At 38.0% G+C, this 22,967-nt stretch overlaps 1 protein-coding gene across 6 annotated transcripts in view; it reads right to left on the bottom strand.

Annotated features, from left to right (window-relative positions):
• Positions 1-7,748: 7,748 nt before the first annotated feature.
• The window catches only part of LHX8 (LIM homeobox 8), a 28,252-nt gene continuing 13,033 nt past the window's right edge, over positions 7,749-22,967 (bottom strand). For 5 of the 6 annotated variants that reach the window (XM_086390611.1, XM_086390612.1, XM_086390615.1 and 2 more), the window contains 3 exons: positions 19,518-19,613; positions 12,799-12,982; positions 7,749-8,463 (listed from right to left, as the gene is read on the bottom strand). In XM_086390611.1, coding sequence (XP_086246737.1) covers positions 8,387-8,463; positions 12,799-12,982; positions 19,518-19,613 — 357 coding nt within the window. In that variant the 3' untranslated portion in view covers positions 7,749-8,386. The remainder of the gene's footprint in view (positions 8,464-12,798; positions 12,983-19,517; positions 19,614-22,967) is intronic. The other variant, XM_086390616.1, reaches the window with a different exon arrangement.

The raw sequence follows: 22,967 nt of genomic DNA, 5'->3' as shown, positions 1-22,967 counted from the left end.
TGGATTCTAGAGATAGTTCAAGGGTAAAAGTATGTGATGAATTGGTAGGTGATATCCCCAAGGTCACATATAGGTAGTACAGCTGCACTAGGCTGGGGTTGGAACAAGGCTCTGACACCAAACCCAGCAATCTTTCTCCAACTACAGGGAGACATGCCACTCATTCCTAAGAAAGGGATATCCTGAGCCTGAGGGCCAGAATACAGCTTCTAGCATGTAAAACTCATGACTGAGTTGTGCATGAGTTTTGTCTCCTGTGTGTATCCTGCATGTCCATAGCTCTTCGTTCCACATACGAAACGAGAGGAGAGTTGACAGCAGATTATCCAGAACACAGATTAAAAAACAATTCTAAACCCTCTGTCCAAATGTTTTAACCTACTATGAAGATTACTAGAGCAAGGTCAGCTGAAGCTTAGTATAGCTACTAAGGGCATGAAAGAGAAAAAGTGTGAAAATCGCTAAGTCATGTCTGACTCTGTGACCCTATGGACTATAGCCCACCAGGCTCCTCTGTCCGTGGAATTCTCCAGGCAAGAATACTGGAGTGGACTGCCATTCCCTTCTCCAGGGGATCTTCCCGACCCAGGGATCGAACCTGAGTCTCCTGCATTGCAGGTAGATCCTTTACCATCTGAGCCACCAGGGAAGTCCACCCCACTAAGGGCATGGTGAAAGGTAAATTTTATGCTTTAAGCGGTACTAGGTACAGGAAGGGAGGAGCCACTTAACAGAAATGAAGTGACTCTGTGGCCACATTTACACAGCAAAAGCCACGTGGAAGACAGCAATTACTCTGTAACTACAGGCTAGGGAATCAATTTGGGTAACTCTGATAAAAACATGTGCTTTGGATGATTTCTCTTGCCTGAACCTGATAAGGGCCCAACTATCTGCTTTACTTAGTTGAAGAGAACAAGAAACAGGTACATCTGAGTCAGGGACCTTCCCTGGGCCATGGTACAGCCCAGGCTGAGGAGCCAGCAGGGGAAGGCTGTCCCCAGAAGCCCGCCTCAAGCTGGCAGATGTAGTGAATCCTTGATAAAGAGCTTGCTCTGTCAGTGCCCTTTGCTAGGTTCTAGAGATCTTAAGATGTCATTACTCTGGTGTTTCTCAAAGTCTAGTCTTGAGACAAACTTGAGAACGAATACTTAAAATAAAACGTGTGAAATTTAGATATACTTTAAGGAAATGACGCGAACAGAGAGGGGGCAACTGACCCACACCTGGAGGGGATGTGGAACAGACAGGGAAGGCTTCCTGGAGGAGATGATGCCTGGGATGGGTCCTGCAAGATGACCAGTTAGTAGATAGTGAAAGAGAAAGAGAGAAGGGAGAAGCAAGGCTAATGTGAAGGTTAGTGGCATTTTCCTTCTCTAATGATAAGAGTTTACCCTCAAAATAATATTTAATAGATCCTATTCAGGTTTTGGGCTTCCCTGGTGACTCAGATGGTAAAGAATCTGCCTGCAATGCAGGACACACCAGCTTGATTCCCTGTGTCAGGAAGATTCCCCCAGAGAAGGGAATGGCTACCCACTCCAGTATACTTGCCTGGAGAATTCCATGGACAGCGGAGCCTGGTGGCTACAGTTTATGGGGTTGTAAAGAGTCAGATCAGAGAAGGCAATGGCACCCCACTCCAGTACTCTTGCCTGGAAAAATCCCATTGACGGAGGAGCCTGGTGGGCTGCAGTCCATGGGGTCGCTGAGAGTCGGACACGATTGAGCGACTTCACTTTCACTTTTCACTTTCATGCATTGGAGAAGGAAATGGCAACCCGCTCCAGTGTTCTTGCCTGGAGAATCCCAGGGACAGGGGAGCCTGGTGGGCTGCCATCTATGGGGTCACACAGAGTCAGACACGACTGAAGCGACTTAGCAGCAGCAGCAGAGTCAGATATGACAGAATGACTAACACTTCACTTCACTTTTCTATTCAGGCTTTACTAGGCACCAGACACCTTGCTAAGCACTTCCAGGCATTGTCTTATTGACTCTATAATAATCATTTGAGAACAGAATATTATTATTCTGTTTTATGCACAAGGCACAGAACAGTTTAATAATTTGCCCACAATCATACCAGTAGGGTGTGGCAAAACCAGGATTTCAAGCTATATGACTTCAAAGTCTTTGCAATGTTTTCCTCTATCCTGATTTTGTCTGTATTATTTAGGTTTCTGTAGTTCTGGGCGACGCATGCAGTTTCCACACAAGCCCATGAGATCAGAATAAACTTATGTTTCATCGAGGCCAGAAGTCTGCTCTCAGGGAAGAACTGTAGCAGGTAAGTGACACAGAGAGGCAGCAACTTTGCCTCTGATCTGCTGTTCCTGAGCTGGTTCGGCTCCACCTCAACGCTGCCCTCTTTGCTGCTTGGCACCTTGTCCTCCTGCCCTATGTGAGCTCGGGATGCTGCTCAAAACCTATGAAGTCCCTGCAGACTGGGGCAGCCTCCACTTAGTTTCACCACAGTGTCCCTCCTTCCATCCTACTGAGAACGCGAGAGGGATCTATGTCTTTTGAGAATTTTCCTGGTTCCTCTCTCACCTTCCTTCCATTACTGATCGCCTGCAAGCGCCATGCTAAGCTTGAGTCTGTGAAGCCATCTTTGCCCATCAAGGCTCCTGACACATGTTTCGATCATTGTCATAAAAAGCACCAGACCATGTTCTGAAAGCTAAATGATGAACTAAGAATTGTACACGGTCTCACTTGGAGGAGGTTCAACCAAAGATGAAATTCTGTGGGTCAGAGCTATGCTGGCAATGTGGCAGACTTCTTCCAGTACATCGCAAAGAAATGAGCTAATAGCTAGTAGTGGTTCTCTAGAGACTTTACCCTCGTTCCAGGAAATAAATATTTTGAAATTGAATTTGTAGCCATGATTTCCATTTTCAAGTATAGCATCATTCCTTTAGGTTTAAAAAATATTTTTCAAACATTTATATCACCTCTGCAAGATAAACTATACAGAGATTCTATCTACCCAAATTACAGAAGGTGAACCTCTATTTGCCTGAGAAGCTTTCTAAGATGAAGAAGGGAGTTCCTGTGGACAGCGAATAGACGGTTTCCATTTGTACTGAGATTGCGATAAGAGAAAAACTTCACTTCAGAACATGGAATTCATTACCAGTATAGATGCTCCACCTCTCACTTTATTTAAGGAAATGGATGGAGCACTGTCCTTCTGGGGTTGCTTAGGCTTGAGCAATGTTTGCCAGACTTCTGATGTTTTAACAGCCCAGCCTCGGTTTGCCTGATCCCCTGCCATTAGCCCCACCCTGCTAAACTAATAGATCATGTTTTTACCATGTTTTTCCATTTATCATACCAAGTCTCATACAAAAATCTTCCTTTGACTATTGAGGAAACCGGTAACCAGGGAGGCTAAAGTCCTCGTTCTACACTTCACTGGTGTCAGAAACTGCTAAAACCAGGTGTCCCACATTTTATACTGTGTGTGTGTGTGTGTGTGTGTGCACTTAGTCATGACTGACTCTTTGTGGCCCTGTGGACTGCAGCACGCCAGGCTCCTCTGTCCATGGAATTTTCCAAGCAAGAATACTGGGGCGGGTTGTCATCTATTTCAGAGTATCTTCCCAATCCAGGGATTGAACCTGCATCACCTACACTGACAGGTGGGCTCTTTACTGCTAGCGCCACCTGGGAGTCCAACATCTTATACTAAGTGGTGTAAAAAGAATATAAGATGCAAAAGGCACTTAAAAGAGATTTGATGAAGGAAGAACATTTTGAGAATTTAAGAAGAGTTCTTTTGGAATTTGAAGTTATTTTAGGATGCTCAAGCATGAGTATCATGCTCATTATTTTCCTACAAACCTCATTCAATCAACTGAGCACTTACCACATTACACTGTGAATGCAATAGGAAAGCAAGTCCCTCCCAGGACTCGCTCTCACTCACTTCTTAGCATCCTCTCTCCTCTTGCCCTGTGGTCTCTCTCACACACACACATACCACCCACCCCTGAACTCTGCTCTCAGCCTCCAGGGCTCACTCTCCCTTACTTCTTAGAATCCCCTCTCCTTTTGCCCTGTGGTTTCTCTCTCTCTGTCACACACACACACCAGCCACCCAAGCCTGAACTTTGCTCTCAGCCCCCACCAAGTACATAACCTTGGTAGATCCTCAGCAAGTATTGCTGATACAACTAGAAAGAGAGAAGGGTGTTTCCTGCAGGCGTCTTTACAGCCTCTGAAAGTCTATCTTCCTTGAATTTATGAAGCTCAAGCAAATGAGAGTCACTTACAAATTTATTCTGAGATCTCTACAGAGTTATAGAAATAATCTGATGCTCTGGAGAACTCTTGCATATTAAAAACCAAAGGCCTAATTACGTTAATCAAAGTTTCTTAAATTTTAGTTTCCCTGTCTGTTGAATGGGGGACATGATGCTGTACGGAAAAGCATTTGAAAAGCATGAAGGGCTTTGCAAAAAATAAAAAAAATTAAATCATCAGCGAATCTAATAAAATGTTATAAAGACTTCCAAGCGCTTCCGTAAAATGTTTGATGTCAATAAATGATACCTTAGCTGAACAAATCCTATGGGATGTTCACTTAGCCATGGATGTAGAACAACTGAAGGAAGAAAGGTCTCAAAAATGGTTGCTTGTGTTTACCTTTACTCCTTTTACAAGAAAATAGGTCTCCAAAATGTAAGTTAAAATGTCTTATCAAGTAATAAATAAGGCTTTAAAATTATCTTTTTGACTCTATTGGAAAAATAATTGGTATTAACTCCACTAGTAGGCAAGATAGACAAGTGCTCTGGAAAACATCTCAAACACTGCTGCTGCTGAGTGTCTTCAGTCATGTCTGACTCTGTGCGACCCCACAGATGGCAGCCCACCAGGTTCCCCCGTCCCTGGGATTCTCCAGGCAAGAACACTGGAGTGAGTTGCCATTTCCTTCTCCAATGCATGAAAGGGAAAAGTGAAAGTGAAGTCGCTCAATCGCGTCTGACCCTCAGCGACCCCATGGACTGCAGCCTACCAGGCTCCCTCATCCATGGGATTTTCCAGGCAAGAGTACTGGAGTGGGGTGCCATTGCCTTCTCTGCAAACAGACTCCTGAAATTCATCAATTGTTCCCAGAATGATGCACTAATTTACATCTCCACTAGCAGTGTTTGGAGATGTAAACTAGTGCATCATTCTGGGAACATTTAGTGAATTTCAGGAGTCTTAAAACTATTCATGCATATCTGGTGCTGGTGCTCAGCTACTCAATCACATCCTGTCGACCTCTGAGACCCCACGGACTAGCCCCCAGGCTCCTCTGTCCATGGGATTCTCCAGGCAAGAATACTGGAGTGGGCTGCCATTTCCTTCTCCAGGGGATCTTCCTGACCCAGGGATCAAACCCGCATCTCCTTCATTGGCAGACGGATTCTTTACCGCTTGCCAAGCTCAAGCAATATGGTGTGCTGTGTATCAGTTATAATGATGTTGTGGATGAGTATGGTACTTTGAAATATGATTATCGTATTAAAAGGGAAAAATAGGCTATAAAATAGTTTTCACTGTGTGATTGAATCCAAGCAGATACGTATTAGACAGTATCCAGTGTACTTCTTTTGAATTCAGATCCATTCCTTCTCTAAAAATTTGGTTGTATTTCAAAAGAGCAAAATCAAATACCACTAATTTAGTTCCTTTATCTCCTGGAATGGAGACCATTGAGAAATTTTCCTGGGCCAATATACTTCTGGTATTTAGTGTATTGCAATCCAAATGACTTCTAAATAATAGAATCATTTCTTTAATAACAGGTAAAGTCCTTCAAGCCATAACACAGTCCTAAGATCTCATTTCGTCTCATAATGCTACTGGAGTAATTATATACATAATTTACAAAGTCAAGAAATACTACAGCTATAAGATTTCAAACACTAACAATTTTAAAAGCATGAACTGTAATCCTAATAATACTTATTATGAGATACTGAAAACACATGTACTTACAACTTAAAGTAATGTGGAATTTTAAGAATGATATTTGCATAATGCATAATTACTGTTAAAGCTATACTATCTTACTCACAATCACTTAAAGGAGTATGACTTAGTGTGACTTCAATTTTAATGTTTGAATTGGTGATTCAATTGATTTGCAGAGCAAAGAGTTATCTTTACCCTCTTAGAGCTCATGAATTTCTGAATACTGAAGAGATAACCTATTTGTTAACTGGGTTTTTGTTAGTCCAACAATAAAAAGTCTTCCTACAAGCCTCACAAAAGTCGTTTGATCACCCTCTAATTTCAAGCAAATAGATATTGTGCCTACATGCTCACACTGAGTATTACTAACATGGAGATACTTCAATTCTTCCCTAAAGTTATAAAAGTAGCACTCCAACTTCCATTAACAGAAACGAAAACATAGTCACAATGTTTGTATCACATGCAAAAAATGTTTTAGTACTTTCTTATCTATCCCATTTTTATTATTAGCAACTTCATATGCTGGATCTATAAGTCTCATTATTTTGACAACTTTGAACTTCTCTGTTACAGAAATTTTACTTCAACTTTGGGCATTCATCTTTGGAACTAAAAATGGTAGTGATGTGGTTCATAAAACTTCTCTGAGCATTGTGAGCACAGAAAAAAAGGCAAAAGAGCCAGAGAAGGAACACTCACAATCAAGCACCTCCCAAGCTAAATGGTGCCAATTACATGCAGCTGGGAAGTGGAAGAAGCCGCTTACAGCACAGAGGTTGGCTAGACTACAAGAGCTTTCTTCCACATCTGGTAAAGGAAAGCTGACCTCACCATGTGGTGCCTGGGACAGGTAGACAAGAACCCAGGAGATTAGCATCAATTTCACAAGATCAGATACGGTGACTACTGGCTATGTTCTTTGTTTTTGGCCAAAAGGATTGTAACTGGAGTAGCAAGTTTAAAAAAACAAAACACTTTTTTCCCCCCTTTCTCCCATAGTGAAACTTAGGTTTGTTGCTTCTGGTTTGAGGCAGATAGTAAGTTACTGACATCCATGTGATTGCTTTCTGGTTGCATTTATGATTACTAGAATAGAATTACAAATACTCCACTATTACTTCCAGTCCTCAGCCAGATGTGAACCCGCCAAGTTAAACAAAGACTTAAACTTAAGATTTCTGTCTCACTACCTTTTTTTTCCTGATTGGTATATAAAAGATAAGAAGTAAGTACTGATTAAATTCTTTAAATCCAAAAATTAGTGAGGGTGGCACTACTTACTTTTGTAATTCCGAGACAAGTGTCCACTGCTACATAGGATAAAGTCCTGAGGTTTAGATTTCAGCTCTCAATCACAATCCCTAAAGAGGGTTCACTAGGAAGAAAAAGTAAAGAGTCTCTGCTCTAGAAGCATTGATCACAAACTCCAAATATTTCTTGTCCTCCTTTTTCAACCCTTAAGAAATACATTCTAATGGCCCACATTTCATTTCTGGCTTGGGACACCCCAAAAGGTCATTTTGAAAAGCACTCTGCCTTTTCTTTCACATTAATTTTATTAACTAGTTCAAAAGAGACAATTTGCCAAATGAGATACTTTCATGTGTTCTTGAGTAAGCGCAATCATCCACAAATAAGTTTCCTATTAAAATGTACTCACAACAAAGCTCAAAACAAAATGACTTTTAAAAGTAAAAGTTGTTATTATATGTGTAAGAGGCTGAAGTCAACTTACTGCTGAAAATACACACACAAAAAGGATAAACTGGTTGAAACTTTCACAAGAATGAAAAATGTTTAATAAACTTAGAATGGTGGGCTTATTAAACTATAGTGTTATTTACAGCCATAGTTCATCAACCACAAACACAATAATGTGTTTGCATGGCATGCTACAACAGAAGCTTTATTCAGTTCATTCAGAAAACATTGGCAAAATAAATTTCAATTGCAAATTCACAGATACAAGCTTCAAAGTATAAAGTTGTATATAACAAAAAATACAGGTAATATTTATAACAATAACTTACAGATACAAACTAATGATAAACTACAATTTCACAAAGGATTGTAAACATTTTGCACACTTGTCAGTCCTTTCTTTTAGGCAAAGTGCTCTTTTGATGACAAATAAATTAACAGATACACACTTGAGTGAACTATTTTCATACAATACAAAAAAAAAGTTTTGATTTATTTTCTTCTTGTAAACATAAGTTTTACAAAAAATGAAGAATCAATAAAAGTGTCTTGCAGGCCAACTAGAGATACATACCTGGGCAGCAAAGTGATGTTGGAAATGCTTTGGGTGTTAAATAAAAAATTAACATTAATATATTTTCAATGGTATTTTATACATAACAAATGACAAGTTTATATCCTTAATCATTTCTATCCCTGAAAAAAGGAATTAGGTATGACTTATTGGCAGTTGTGTCATTGAATGGGGTAACAAGGGCTGGAGTCCAAGAGTTGTTGGTGAATGAGCTACAAAATAGAAAGAAATTTGTGGATCAGTTTTGTACGGTAAATAAAACTGACTTAAAAACAAACAAAAAACAATCCAAGGCAAAGTCCTCTCACTACTGATTATAGCTGAGGGCACCAAGCTATTCCACTGACCTCAGCAGAAGCATTAACTTATTCAGCATAGTGAGTATAATATTACGAGAATCCAGGAATGGTTTACTCCAAAATCTTTATTTTGGGACCCAAGCTTTTGCCACTTTAAAGTCCTCCATCCATACCCCATTCACTGCACTTTACCCTGCAGCCAGAAACATACCACCTTCGTCTACAGAGAAATTGCCAAATTTCATATGAAGTTTCCTCTATAGGGTGACTCCTGCCCCAAATTCCCGTTTATGGATGTTTAACTGCCTCTTTCCTAAGCATACATGAAAACACATTTGACTCAGGCAACACAACAGTCACTCATGTGAACACACACAATTTTAATCCTAGCGTAGGTAAATGGCAACAATGATACAGGCTCTGATTTTTACTTTAACCAAACCTTAAAATGAACTTTTCACTCTCAGCAAAGACTATGCTGCTTCAAACTAAACGTCCTTCTAAGAGCAACTAAGAAAGCCGGACAAAATTTTTGAAAAGCTGTTTGAAGGCATCTGAAAGATACCAAGGCAGTGAGAGTTCACAAAGCCAAGTCCTAGAGAAGGAAGGAAATAAAATGAGGCTACTTTTCCTCCACAAGTGTAAAGACAATTTTAAAAGAAAATGAGTGCCTAGGAGGCTGAGAAGTTTAGCAGAGTTTTCAGGAGTTAGACTTTGGGTGGTGGGGAACAAATACGAAGGACCAGGTAACACTGAAGAGAAGCCCTCATTAAAAACAATACACACAAAACAAAACACAAGTTTTGGGGTTATCCCAAAAGGCTACTGCCAAGAAGTGGTGACCCAGAAACATGCCAGCCTTTGTGAGAACTGATGTCTGATTGGATTAAGTGGGTCTTCCCCTGACCTAACTCCCTGCCAATGGCAAAACTAAATTCTCTCTGGTGGAAAATATCCCATTCAGAGCTTCAAATTATTTCTAGTTTTCATACCTCACATCTGAAGTGCAATAAAAAAGTAACAAGGCAAATACGACATGACTAAAAACAAAGAGGGAAAAACAATAGAATAGATTGCGAAAATATCCAGATATTGGAGTTGTCAGGTATGAACTTTAAAATAACTATAATATAACAATTGTATTAGGGAATAAAGTGATAACAGAGATAATTCTGGTATAGAAATAAAAACTATATAAAAGAATGAAATGGAAATTCTAAAAACTGAAAACAATAACTGAAATTAAGACCTCAGCAAGTGAGTTTTACAGCATATACAGAGAGAGAATTAGTGAACTGGAATACAGGTCAGAAGAAAATATCTAGTCCAGAACATGGAAGATCAAAAGGCTAGAAAATATGGGCTTTTTCAGTAATAGCAGAAATAATATTTGAAGATACAGAAAGTTTGTATAAGCAAATACATCAAACTTTCATATTCAAGAAGCATATCTAGGCACATTCTACAAAACTTAAAACCAAGCACAAAGAGAAAAGCTGGGGGAAAAGGACATTCACTTTTAAAGAAACAAGAATAAGACCCATAGCTGACTTCAACAGTAAGTGGTATCAAGTCAATTAACTATATTCTAAATAACAGAAACAATGGAAGAAACTATTTTATTCATATGTCAAAGTGCTGAAAGAAAATAGCTGTAAACCCAGATTTCCACATATAAAGGAAAAACCATTTACAATTAACTGCATCAAAACAAAAACCTATTAAAAAAACCTAACAAAAGATGTGCAAGGTTCCTAAACAGAAAACTCCAGAATATAAGAGAGCATTTGAAGGTGACCTAAATAAACAGAAAGATAGACTAAGATCATGGTTTGGAAGACAATATTATTAAGATGGTGGTTTCCTACAAACTGATTTAATAGATGACATGAAAATCTCAACTATTTTCTCTTTTTTTGTTGGAAAAAATTATGGGAACAGAAAGGGTCAAGAAGAGGCAATACAAACTTAAACAATAAAATAGGATAACATGTATTACTGGATATCAAGAATTATATATCCAGCATTAGTAAAACAATTAGGTATGGATACAGAAATGGACCAGTAAAACAGAATAGTATGTACTAAGTCCCTTCAGTCACACCCAACTCTTTGTGACCCCATGGACAGTAGCCCTCTAGGCTCTTCTAAGGGTACAGAAGTTGACATATAAACTATATAGACACTTGGTTTATGACAAATGTAGCACAGAAAATCAGCTGGGAAATTGGTACTTTCATAAACAAAGACTTTGTCCTTATTTTACACTACATAGAAAATTCAATTCTAGATGGACTGTAAATCTAAATGTCAAGGTAAAACATGGTTAGTGAAGTTTGTAGAAGATACCATAGGAGGAATATATGACAAAGGTCCATTTGGTCAAAGTTATGGTTTTTCCAGTGGTCATGTATGTATGTGAGAATTGGACCAAAGAGAAAGCTGAGAACCAAAGAATTGATGCTTTCAAACTGTGGTGTTAGAGAAGACTTTTGAGAGTCCCTTGGATAGCAAGGAGATCAAACCAGTCAATCCTAAAGTAAATCAGTACTGAATATTCATTAGAAGGACTGACATTGAAGCTCCAATACTTTGGCTACCTGATGTAAAGAACTGAGTCATTGGAAAAGACCCGATGCTGGGAAAGACTGAAGGCAGGAGAAGGGGATGACAGAGGATGAGATGGTTGGATGGTATCACTGACTCAATGGACATGAGTTTGAGCAAGCTTTGGGAGTTGGTGATGGACAGGGAGGCCTGGAGTGCTGCAGTCCATGAGGTCGCTAAGAGTCAGACACGACTGAGCGGCTGAACTGAACTGATAGGAATATCTTCATTATCTTTGAGTAGGAACAATTTCTTGAACAGCTCATAAAAAAAGCATTCCTCATGAAGGAATAAAACTGATGAACTACATTAAAATTAGGAACTTGTGCTCTATAAAACATACCCTTAAGAGAGTAATACATATAATTATGAAAAAACTGATCTATATGCAATACACAGCCAAAATTAGCACAAATCAAGGAAAAACAAAACAGACAAGCCAACAGACCAATAAGCAAAAGACATGAACAGGTACTTCACAAAAATTAAAAAAAAAACAAATATACAAATGCCCAAAGAAAAAATACTCAGGCTCATCAGTGATGAGGGAAAAGCAAATGAAAATAATGAGATGGCACTATACAACCACTAAGCTGGCTAAATTAAGAGGTCACACCACATCAAGTGCTGGAGAGGATGTAGAGCACCTTGAACTCTCATGTGCTGGTGGTCAGAGTGTATATTGGTTCAAGCAGTATCAGAAACTTTTTGGCAGAATCAACTAAGATTGAACATATGTGTAGTCAGGACCCTATATGCTACTCTTAGCATATATGTACTAAATAAAACTGTGAATTAATCTGCACCCAAAGGCGTGTATAATGAGGCCCATAGCATCATATACATAAAAGCCCAAACCGGAAATAAAATGAATGCCTACCAACCCTAAGTGGATAATGGTATCCTACAGTGGAATTTTGTATAACAATGAAACAAATCACTGATTCTTGCAACAATACAAAGGAATCTCACAAACATTACAGTTGAAAGCAGTGAGACACAGAATACATTCTGCAAGGTTTGATTTATATAAAGCTCAACAACAGGCAAAACCAGGACACGATTTTGGAAGTCCAGGCAATGTTACTTTGGAGGAAGAGGATAATGAGTGGGAGGGGACATAGGAGAAGCTTCTGAGGTGCTAATTACATCCTACTACTGCCTCTGGGTAGTATTTACACGGATATGTTGATTTTATTAATTCATCAAGTTGAATACTTATGTGTGTACTTTTCTACATGTACATTTTACTTCAATAAAAAAGTTTCTTTAACAAAATTAAGTAAACCTCAATCTAAAAATCTGAAGGTGACTACTGTCTCTGACCATACGAAAATAAATTATTCAAATATTTATCAGGTCAAAACAAAACGAATGTTTTTTCTAAGTAAAAATCAAGCACTATCTATGAGTCATTATGAATATCTGTATTTTAGCTGTAAAGTGAGTGCTTTGCATGCCCCTTAAAAGGTTGTCACAGAAGAAGGTTGGATAGTTCTTCTCCCTACTGCATCCCTCTCCCACAGTATTTTTCAGCTACTACTGAGGTAATATTTCAAAATGTGAATCCTATTAACAATATAATATGAGAAGGTATGAGTGATTGTTTGAAAGGCAGCTGTTAAATGTTAGGATACCTACCATCCATATAACTATGCAGTGCAGTTAACATCGTCCCATCTTGGGGCACATATGCAGAATAAGCCATTTCTTCTAACATGGGTGGAGACAGTCTGGAGGGTGGCACTGCTGTGACTGGGGCAGAGGAGGAGTGATTAGGACTGACATGTTTCTTGTGGCGTGCTCTACAGTTCTGAAACCATACCTGAGAGAGGAGAAGAGCAACAGTAGCTATGTCACATAGCAGCTGAGTACAATACCAGTTCAATACTACAAAGGATGCAACTCTACCATATAAGCACAGCATAAATCTAAAGAAGCTTTCTTTAAAACAGAGTTCTGTAGACACAAGAGAAATAATTTTGCAGTTATCAACAGTCATTTTCTTTGCTCAAATAATAATTATCTGATGATTTAATTTAAAACTGGTTTTATAATAAGCCAGCATCTTCCAAAATAAAAATGGGGGAGGGGATTCAAAATTTCAGAAAAGTTTCCTTGATTCTCCTACTGACATTTGGGACAAAAAGAAAAATGGAAAAAACCCTTTCATCAGAAATTTTTTAAAAATACACTACTCACTGTATTCTCAGACACCTGCTGGACTTATTTGAAATCCATTTTCAAATGATTAAAATCCCCACTGAGAACTTAAAGCTTTCTACAAACCTCTTGATTCAGTTATTCCAGTCTCTTGGTAACCTGCTGAGTTCAATTTCTCTTAGTAAATACATAGGCTATTCTCTAAGAAGCATGTTGAAGTCAGGTTTACAGTAAGAAACAACTGGCAATATTTAAGTAGAATAAAATGCAAACATATCCACTGGTGAAACAGTTCACCAAATGTAAAGAGCTAACCACTTTGTTGTCCACTCCATCACAGAAATAAAGGAAGTTCTGGGTTAAGCAGAATTTTACATGCAGGTCAGGGTAAACAAGTCTAGACCACCCAGAATGCTTCCAGTAACTAAGCTACCCTCATGTGAACTTCTTGCACTTAGATATAACCTGCCTACAGAGTGTTCCTCTATTGAAATATTACAGCATTTATTTGCTATCACTCCAAACAACTCTGTCATAAGAAGACAGAGAAGTGGAGGGATTAAAACTTTATAAGGAAATTAGGATAAGAACATTTGGGGATCAAGGGAGAAGGCCAGGGGCATAAGTCTCTGCCCAGGACTGGCAGGCTGTTAGTTGATGACTCAAGGGAATCAGGGCTGAACAATGCAGAACAGAGGGCTGAATAAAAATGATTTATTAAAAAGTTGGCCTGACTTCAAAAGGCATACCTTGTTATCCTTGGGACTCATAAACAGAGGTATAAACTCAAGGGGTTAAAACCAAAGGAAAATGGGTCTGAGCAGGTGGCTGAGGGGTAGCATCTAAGGAGTATCTCAGGAATAAGCGTAGGCATGTATCAAGGAAAATGATGTAGTTACAGCCTTATCACCCATGTTCCGGGGCAGCAGTGAGACTCGGGTATCTGTACAGAGATTTCATCCAGAGTCTTCAGTCACAGCTCCCTTTACAGGCTCCTGAACAACAGGTGCCACTGCCGTCACCCAGCCAGCCAAGAAGACACACTCACACATTCTCCAACTTTTAACCAGGGACAGCTGCCACCTGCCTTTTCCCCTGACACTGCCCAGAAGACAGGCACCCCAGAGGACTACATTAACCTAAAACACACGGCACTACAATTCCCAGAGTTTCTTCAAGGTGTCTTATGTCTCCAATAAATTATATATTAGGTGGAAAATACTCAGTTATTTTTTTAAAGAATTTCAGACTTTGGAAATAAATATGAAGATAGCCTGATGTTAACAGTAGAATAACTACCTTAATGTGATTCAGATACCCCCTAGAAAAAAATCAACAGGTAATTAAGCAAAGAGTTTTGAAAACACAAAGTATCATGTAACCTGCACATTTAAATAAAGCTGAAGATTTTAGGCATCAGAAAACTTCTGACATGAGGGCTATCTAGCTTGAGGAACGAAATACAAGTCCTTTTGATTCTCCTTGCTGCTGCTGCTAAGTCGCTTCAGTCGTGTCCGACTCTGTGAGACCCCAGAGATGGCAGCCCATCAGGCTCCCCCGTCCCTGGGATTCTCCAGGCAAGAACACTGGAATGGGTTGCCATTTCCTTCTCCAATGCATGAAAGTGAAAAGTGAAAGTGAAGTTGCTCAGTCATGTCCGACACCTAACGACCCCATGGACTACAGCCTACCAGGCTCCTCCGTCCATGGGATTTTCCAGGCAAGAGTACTGGAGTGGGGTGCCGTTGCCTTCTCCTTGATTCTCCTTACTGACTTAAAATTTCCTCTTGCTTTGCAAACCTCTAACAGAGTTAAAATTTCTTCTAAGTAAGATACTTTTAAAAATCTAAGCTGTAAATTGTAAAATACATAAGCTGAAAGCAGGCCACATAGACATTCTGTAAAAGAAAAGACTAGTGCATTATATCAATCTCTTAGAAAACCCAAAAGGCCAAATAAAAGAATTTAATGTATGAAAAAGATGTAATTTTAAATGACTGAGAAATTAGAGCTGGCACAGAATGGATTAGAGAAAGCTACCTAATCATTTGGGGGGAAAAAAAGAAAAATCTCAACTTTACAACATGTAACCAAAAGTCCATTACAAATAAATAAGGGTTTAGATATAAATAATTGGGAAAATGTTTATTGAAACAAAAGCCAATGTCGATATACTTCTCTAGGTGAAGCAAGAAAAAGACCAAAGCTATCAGAAAAAATATATGAAGAGATCTGAATATAAAACAATGTAAAATTTCTATGTAGTAAAAATAAATGAAAAGGCAATTGATGAACTATGAAAGTTTAACATGATAAATAATAAAAATCAATAGGATAAAGAGAAAAGAAATAACCCAATATAAAAATCAGCTAAAAAATACATTTTTAATCACAATATAAGTAAACATATTAAGGTTTATTGATAATAAAAGAAAGATAAATAAAAACAATGATATTTTCTTACTGGCAATTGGAAAGGATGTAAAAGAATGATAGTTTTTAGGATTTATCTACTTTGAGGAAAGAGAAATTTCATATGTAGGTTCTGGGAGAATAAATTGATTATGAACTTTATCCAAGGTGAATTTTGTACTATCAGTCAAAGCCTCTTATAATGTTTTTATCTTTTGACTCAATAATCTCACTTCTAGAAATTTATCCTATATACACCACTGAATAAATGCACAAAGTATATACACAATGTTCTTCATTGTAGCATTTTTATGATGTAAAAAAATTCAAAATAAACTAAATAAATTATATAGCAATACAAAGGATGTGTATTTTAATATAGAAAGAGAACTCCAAGCACACTGGGAGAAACAGGAATGTTTTATCATGTTTCTGTAAGATATACAACTCATAATTCAACTTTGTGAAAGGATATGTGAGCAGTGATTTTATCTGGATGTAGACTGTTAAAAGTAAAATCACCCATCCTTGTTCTGTGATTTCAGCTCAGTGATGATCTGCTCTGTTACAATGTCTCACTATGCAGACTTTCAGGGCTTCCCTGGAGGCTCAGATGGTAAAGAATCTGCCTGCAATGCAGGAGATCCAGGTTTGTTACCTGGATTGGGAAGATCCCCTGGAGAAGGAAATAGCTACCCACTACAGTATTCTTGCCTGGAGAACTCCATGGACAGAAGAACCAGGTGGGCTACAGTCCACGGGTCGCAGAGAGTCACACAAAACTGAGCGACTAATAATTTTCACTTTCATGTAGACTTTAGCTAGTAAAGGTGAGATCTGTAATAATATCCTGTATAGGACCAGTATTTCCACCTAATATTTGGGTAACCTAGTTTGCATATAAGAATTGAGGCCTAGTAAATCTCTTTTCTTTACCATTTCTAATGTGTGCTCAATGCTAAGAAGTAGCTGGGCAAAGAGGTTCTGACCACTATTTGAGTTCACAGTAATTAATCCTTCAAAAATACTGTAAAGGACTATATATTTGAGTTGTTAGTACTCCTTTGCCATCTTATTAAAATATTTAACTCTTACATATTAAAAGCCACCACCCAACAATATACTCTCCAGGTTCTAGGGCTTGGAATGTAGTTAACTTTCTCATAATACTGGTGACCTAAATACCTGGAAATTATAAGAGAGATGTCTGTCTGGGGTTCTTACTTCTTCAAATAATAAAGAAAGCTCTCAGAAAATCTTCCATTTTCCTTTGCTTCCAACTTCAAAGTAATCTAAAACATAATAACCATGAATCTGACTTAGCTACAGCAATCACTGTCACTGAATGTATAGTCTTTAGATTATGAGGACCCCCTCAGACCACTGAGTTGGAACTACCTCAACAAAGGAAGTTTCACTTCCACGTAAAGGAAACTCACCACCTCAATGGTGTGTGCTAGTTGCTTAGTCATGCCCGACTCTATGTGACTCCATGGACTGTAACCCGCCAGGCTCCTCTGTCCATAGGATTCTCCAGGCAAGAATACTGAAGTGGGTTGCCAAGCCTCCTTTAGAGGATCTTCCTGACCCAGGGATTGAACCCATGTCTCCTGCACTGGCAGGCAGTTTCTTTACCAGTAGTGCTCAGTGGTAGCCAATGCCAATTTTGTAGACTTGCATACTGAGAAAATTCTTCACTGTGAGTGAAATCTGTTTTTCTTCTACATTCCCTCACAGAGACATGATCCTGCCGCCTTTCATAACCATTTAAAGACACCTGTTTATACTCTTCCTTCCCTTACCATCTCTGGATCTTTTCTCCAGATAAAAATCCCTGTTGCTGTTAATAACAGCACATGATTTCCAGACTTTCTTGACCTTAATCTTCCTCTAAGGGAGCACTCTTTTCACACTGGTTCCTTGTTAGCCCCTTTCTAGAATCTGGCACTCTGAGACAAACACAATACCCTGGACATCTGAAAGTACTGAGGTTATGGGACTTGCCGCCTCAGACAGCCTCATTACACTGAACTTAACCAAATCCACTGCAAATCTAGGTCTTCAGAGAAGCTGAGGTATCATCAGGTCTCTCCCACTGACTTCTTGGAATAAATGATCTTTTAATTATGAAATACTTCAGGCCTAATAGAAATAAACTGAATAAACACCTGTTTACCCACCAGCAAATTTAAGAAATAAAACATTATAATTCAGTGTTAGACTTAACTGTTTTTCCCCACTGAAAGTCATCTTACAGTCACTTGCATCATTACTCTGCTATACCTTTTTAACCTTAAATATTATTTAAAATTGTTTTCCATTTCCCTAATCGAAGGGAAATATAAGATCCTGATACAGTTGACCACCTCCATCTTGAATCTACCTCAGTCCTTGGGCTTCCATGATGCTTCATACACTAGACTCATTCCTTGGTTCTGGCTGTGATGGTCTAGTTCAAACAGCTTGCTCCATAAAGTTCATTCTTCAGTTTTTACTGTCCACAGTGTCTCTATAAAGGAGCTAGTTTCATGAGTCTTGTTCATCCTTTGTAAAGGTTGCTCAGTTGTGTCCAACTCTTTGTGATCCCATGGACTGTAGGCTGCCAGGCTCTGTCCATGGAATTCTCCAGGCCAGAATACTGGAGTGGGTAGCCATTCCCTTCTCCAGGGGATCTTCCCAACTCAGGCATCAAACCCAGGTCTCCTGCACTGTAGGTGGATTCTTTACTTTCTGAGCCACCAGGGAAGTGTATCCATGGAAATGGTGTTTCATCCTTTAAAATACCGGTTTACATGCTCAACTGCCACCATCATTGCCTGATAATCAGAGCTGGAAAAGGAATTCATCTCCCTCCCAACTTCCGAACCCACATTTTAAAAAACCTGTTTTAATAGGTTTTAATTTAAAACCTGTTTTAATTTAACCTATTTTAATAGTCCTGTCAGTAATACCATTTCCATGGATACTTTGACTTCAAATATAAGTCATCTTTGATGTCTCTCTGCTTCACCATTATTGTGTCCAGGTCGTTTTCCTTGTCTCTCTTGCATCCAGTGCCTGCCATTAGTCTTCAGTCGATAAAATGTTTCAGAATGAATTTGAGGCCACCAGCTGTCTCTTTTTGAAAAATCATTATTTTGCTGGGCATCACACCTAATCTGTCAATCTCCATGTAGCCTCTCCCAACTCTAAGTCTCCCTATGTACTGTCACCAGTCCTTTCTTCCTAAAAATACATATCATGGTTTTCTCCTACTCACAAGCAAACTTGATATTCACAGGCCTCTTCAAATTCAGCTCAAACAACTCTATTTCCCACAATTTGCAAACATAAATTTTATCTTCCAACAAATTTGCTCTAACTTATCCTTCCCTACTTTTGTTTACATCATTCCTTCTACCTGGATCTTTAATAAAGGTCATCAACATTGCCCACCCCCTGTACACACACACATCCACATACACAATCATAGAAAAGTAGAAACAATTCTGGCTTCAGAAACAGATCTAGCTTCAAACCGTAGTTGTCTTTTTAGCCTTAGGATCTTAGGCTTGCTCTGAGCAATGAATGAAGTAACTTCTGCAAAGAGCTGTCTAACAAATGGTAGCCTGGATCATGCAGGCTAATTAATTATCAGGCTTTTTAAAAAACTGATTTAGAATGTGAAGAGATCTAAAATGAGAAGCTAATGCTTTGACATTTCTATGCACACACCCACAATGTACACTTATAAAAACCTAGAATAGAACTTTTAGTATCTCTTGATTAACCTTTAAAATAGTCACCTGTATCACACGTCTGCTCAAGCCTGTCCTTTCTGCCAGTTTCTGGAGAGTCTGTGCATCTGGGTTGTTGTCCTGAGCAAACTGTGCTTGCATAACCTGTTTTTTTAAAAAATGTAGGTAGTAAATAGTAAATAGCTAAAAATAAGAAGCTCAATCTTCTGAACTTTGATGACAGGAGAGATAAGGCATGCACAAGAAAATGGAGTACTTGTATTTTACTACTTGAAAATCAATACAGAGAAGTGTATATCAATAAAAAGAATGCATATTATATAAAATTATGCACAAGTTGCTATGCTCAAATCTTTAAAAAAATAAATTTCAACATAAAAAACTTGTTTCTCAACTATGCTGTTAAAAATAAGCTCACCTTTTCTTCCATTCTTACAACCCACAAAAAATGCATAAAAGTCTATTTACTATTTTTTCCATTTTGTTAAAAATTACTAGCATTAAGCAATTTTTAAAAATATAAAAATCATATCTTTGACCTCTATTCAACTAAACAGGTTCAAGGCCCCTACATCAATTTTTATTAGTATGAAAATAGTAGACAGTGCAACAGATTGCACTCCACTTAATTGCAATTACTCCATCATTCCTTGTTTCGACACTTGTTCTATGCAAAGGAACATCTGGGACCTTAAAAGAGAGATACTCATCAGTCTATTGCATAAGAATTTCCTGAGATCTAAACATTCATAGATCGAAAAGCTCCCAGGTGATTCTGTTGTGAACCTTTGGATTGGAACCTGGCCTCAGCTTCCTGGGAGAAAGATATATGCATGCCAACAATACAACTTAAAGTGAGATGCATGGAGTGAAGGAGGAGGAGGAAGAGGAGCTCCAGAATAAAAGCACAAGCAAAGGGCTTTAGATTCCTTCAGAAAAGGAAGTAATGGGAATCAAGCAAGATATTTGAATTTTATTACTATTAAAAGTCAATAGAGGGAAGTATAAAATATAAAGAAAGTATTATAAGAATGAGAGAGTGGAGCCTAGCATCCAAATGATTGTGCATGTCCTGGGCATGGGATGGGGGTAATCTACCTAACCTAAAGTCCTGCTGACCCTGACATCATTTCCAACAGTCAAGATTAACTGCATTCTTTACTATGTTCCTCAAATAATACCATCTTCTGCCACTGCATTTGTCACCAGGTAGTTAGCTAATTTGCTAGCAAGTCGAGCTCTTCATAGCAGAAAGTGAGTTTCTGGAGGGCAAAGGGAATGTCTTATCCATTATATCTGGAGATAATGCAAGATTAACTGAATGAACCTCCACAATGTGCAGAAAATCCGAAGATAGTGTGGAGAAAAAGATCAATGTTGTTCTGAGAAACCTTATGAGGTTTAAAAATTATGTATTTTTTCAGTTAAGTTCTCACTGATAGAGACTCTTCCAGAATAAGGCACTCCTGGCTTCCAGTCCAATATACTTGTCCACATACTTGCTGTAAACTAGCACTTGTACTTTTGCTTTTAAAAATGGGCAGAAACAGCCTAAAAGTTTATTATCACGCCCAGTTTGCTTCATTCTTCCTCTCCTACTCCAAATGTGTTACTTTAATATCTTCATGTGCAAATAGTTGTGTTTATATGTAGTTGAGCATGTAACATCCAAAAGAGAAAAAAAGAATGAACAAATTAATGTCTTTGTTTTTTTAATTTTTTCAAGGAGAAAAGCTGAACAGCTATTTATTTGTAATGTCATTATAGATAATTTATAAAACAAAAAACATATGCTCTTCACAAATGCATTTCAAATTCACAAGTTTAATAATGGAACCAAATTACATTTACTAAAGCAATTTCTCATTAAGGAATAAAGGAAAACTTAAATCAACACTGATGGTTTACAACTGGAATATGCTAACGGAAAAGTAAGATGTATTCATCAGTGTTTAGTCTCACAAAAGAATCCTTTTAATTTCGACTTGGTTTCATTGCTTTCCAGTTACTATTGATGCCAAAAATCTACCCTATTCCTCTTCTGAGCTATTTAAAATGGTCAAGGATCTAGCCTCTGTAGACACATCATTTTAAAGCCAGAAAGTCTACCAAAAATGTCAAGAGTCTGCATAGTAGCAGCTGACCAACTTAATCTGAAAGTAGATTAAAGTAGGTGCTAACCCTGGCATGTTTAACATTAATAATCATTGAGCAAGTACTTCCAACTACAATAAGCAAACCATAATATTGGCAGGAACTTTTAAAATACAATTTATACAAATGAGACAATATTTGAAATATTTTTGCCAACACAGAATAGTCTATTTTGTAAGTGTTAAACTATTTTTTTCTTCTCATAATTTTCTAAAGAATTTGGGAAGTTTGTTTGTTCCTCATACTTTAACTCTTCTAAGTCCAAGCAAGGTACTGTATGAATAGTCTTGACTTACTGATCACCTATATTTTATTATTTTGCTAAATTCAAGCACTACTTAAATAATTAGCTTTCTGAAAAGTAGGACAATTTAACAATGAGGTACATGGCCTGATTTATTAAAACTCTGGTAAAGTATAATGATGCAATTTATCCTAGATACCTAAGCAACAAAGAACACTTGAGGACAAGAGTATGCCTCATTGTTTCAGTTATTCCTGGCATAGGTAGATGCTAATAAACACTGAATAAATGAGAACATGCTTAGAAAGAATATAATTTCTGCCTTCATTTTTAAAACCTATGATTCTGGTATAAATTTTTAAAAACTCATGATTCAGATCACATTTTCATATAATAATGCATGGCTTAAGTAGTTTTTATGCACATTTGCAATTTAAAACTATAAAGCCATCTTCAAGATTCAGAATCTCACTCTTGTTTTAGCTGCCACAGCCGTTAAATGGAGTCTTAGTAAAGCACAGTTCTACTCATGGTCTCCTGGGAGGCTAAGGAAAATTAAAAGACCAGAAGTTTGGAAAGTAGGGTCCAAATCTCTTCTCTGCCATTCCCATGGTTGTCTGCCTTGGGGGAGTCCCTGCAGTTCTTGGATGAATTGTAAGAGATGAAAGAAGATAACGTACAGGAAATTATCTGGCAAAGACTTGGTAAACAAAGACCTCCACAAATATTATTCCCTTTCTATTTAATTAGTATCTATATTTTCCAGATGAGATTGTACATATCTACCTAAGAGTTGCTTCAAATTTTCAGTTACCCTTTTACTAATAAATTTTTATATCAAATTAAAGTTATCGGTCTTATGACTATTAAAATTATGGCCAGTCTTTCATGGAAACAGCCCACTTTATACACAGAACATATTTATATTAGAGATTATATTTTAGCTACTGGGTGTTTTGCTACCAGGTCTCCCACAGGTACACGTATCCCCTAACCTGGGGCTTTACGTGATTTTCATGATAACCAAATGAAGCACCCAGAAAAACAAGCTTCAAACAGATATTTCTTTCAGCTGCCTTACCTTCCATTTTCTACTTACT

The sequence above is a fragment of the Bos grunniens genome, chromosome 3, assembly GCF_055505025.1.
Source record: "Bos grunniens cultivar Pamir isolate PY7600 chromosome 3, Bosgru_T2T1.0, whole genome shotgun sequence".
NCBI classification, from domain to species: Eukaryota; Metazoa; Chordata; class Mammalia; order Artiodactyla; family Bovidae; genus Bos; species Bos grunniens.
Note: the sequence above shows the minus strand (reverse complement) of the source record. Positions and strands in the feature narration are given on the sequence as shown.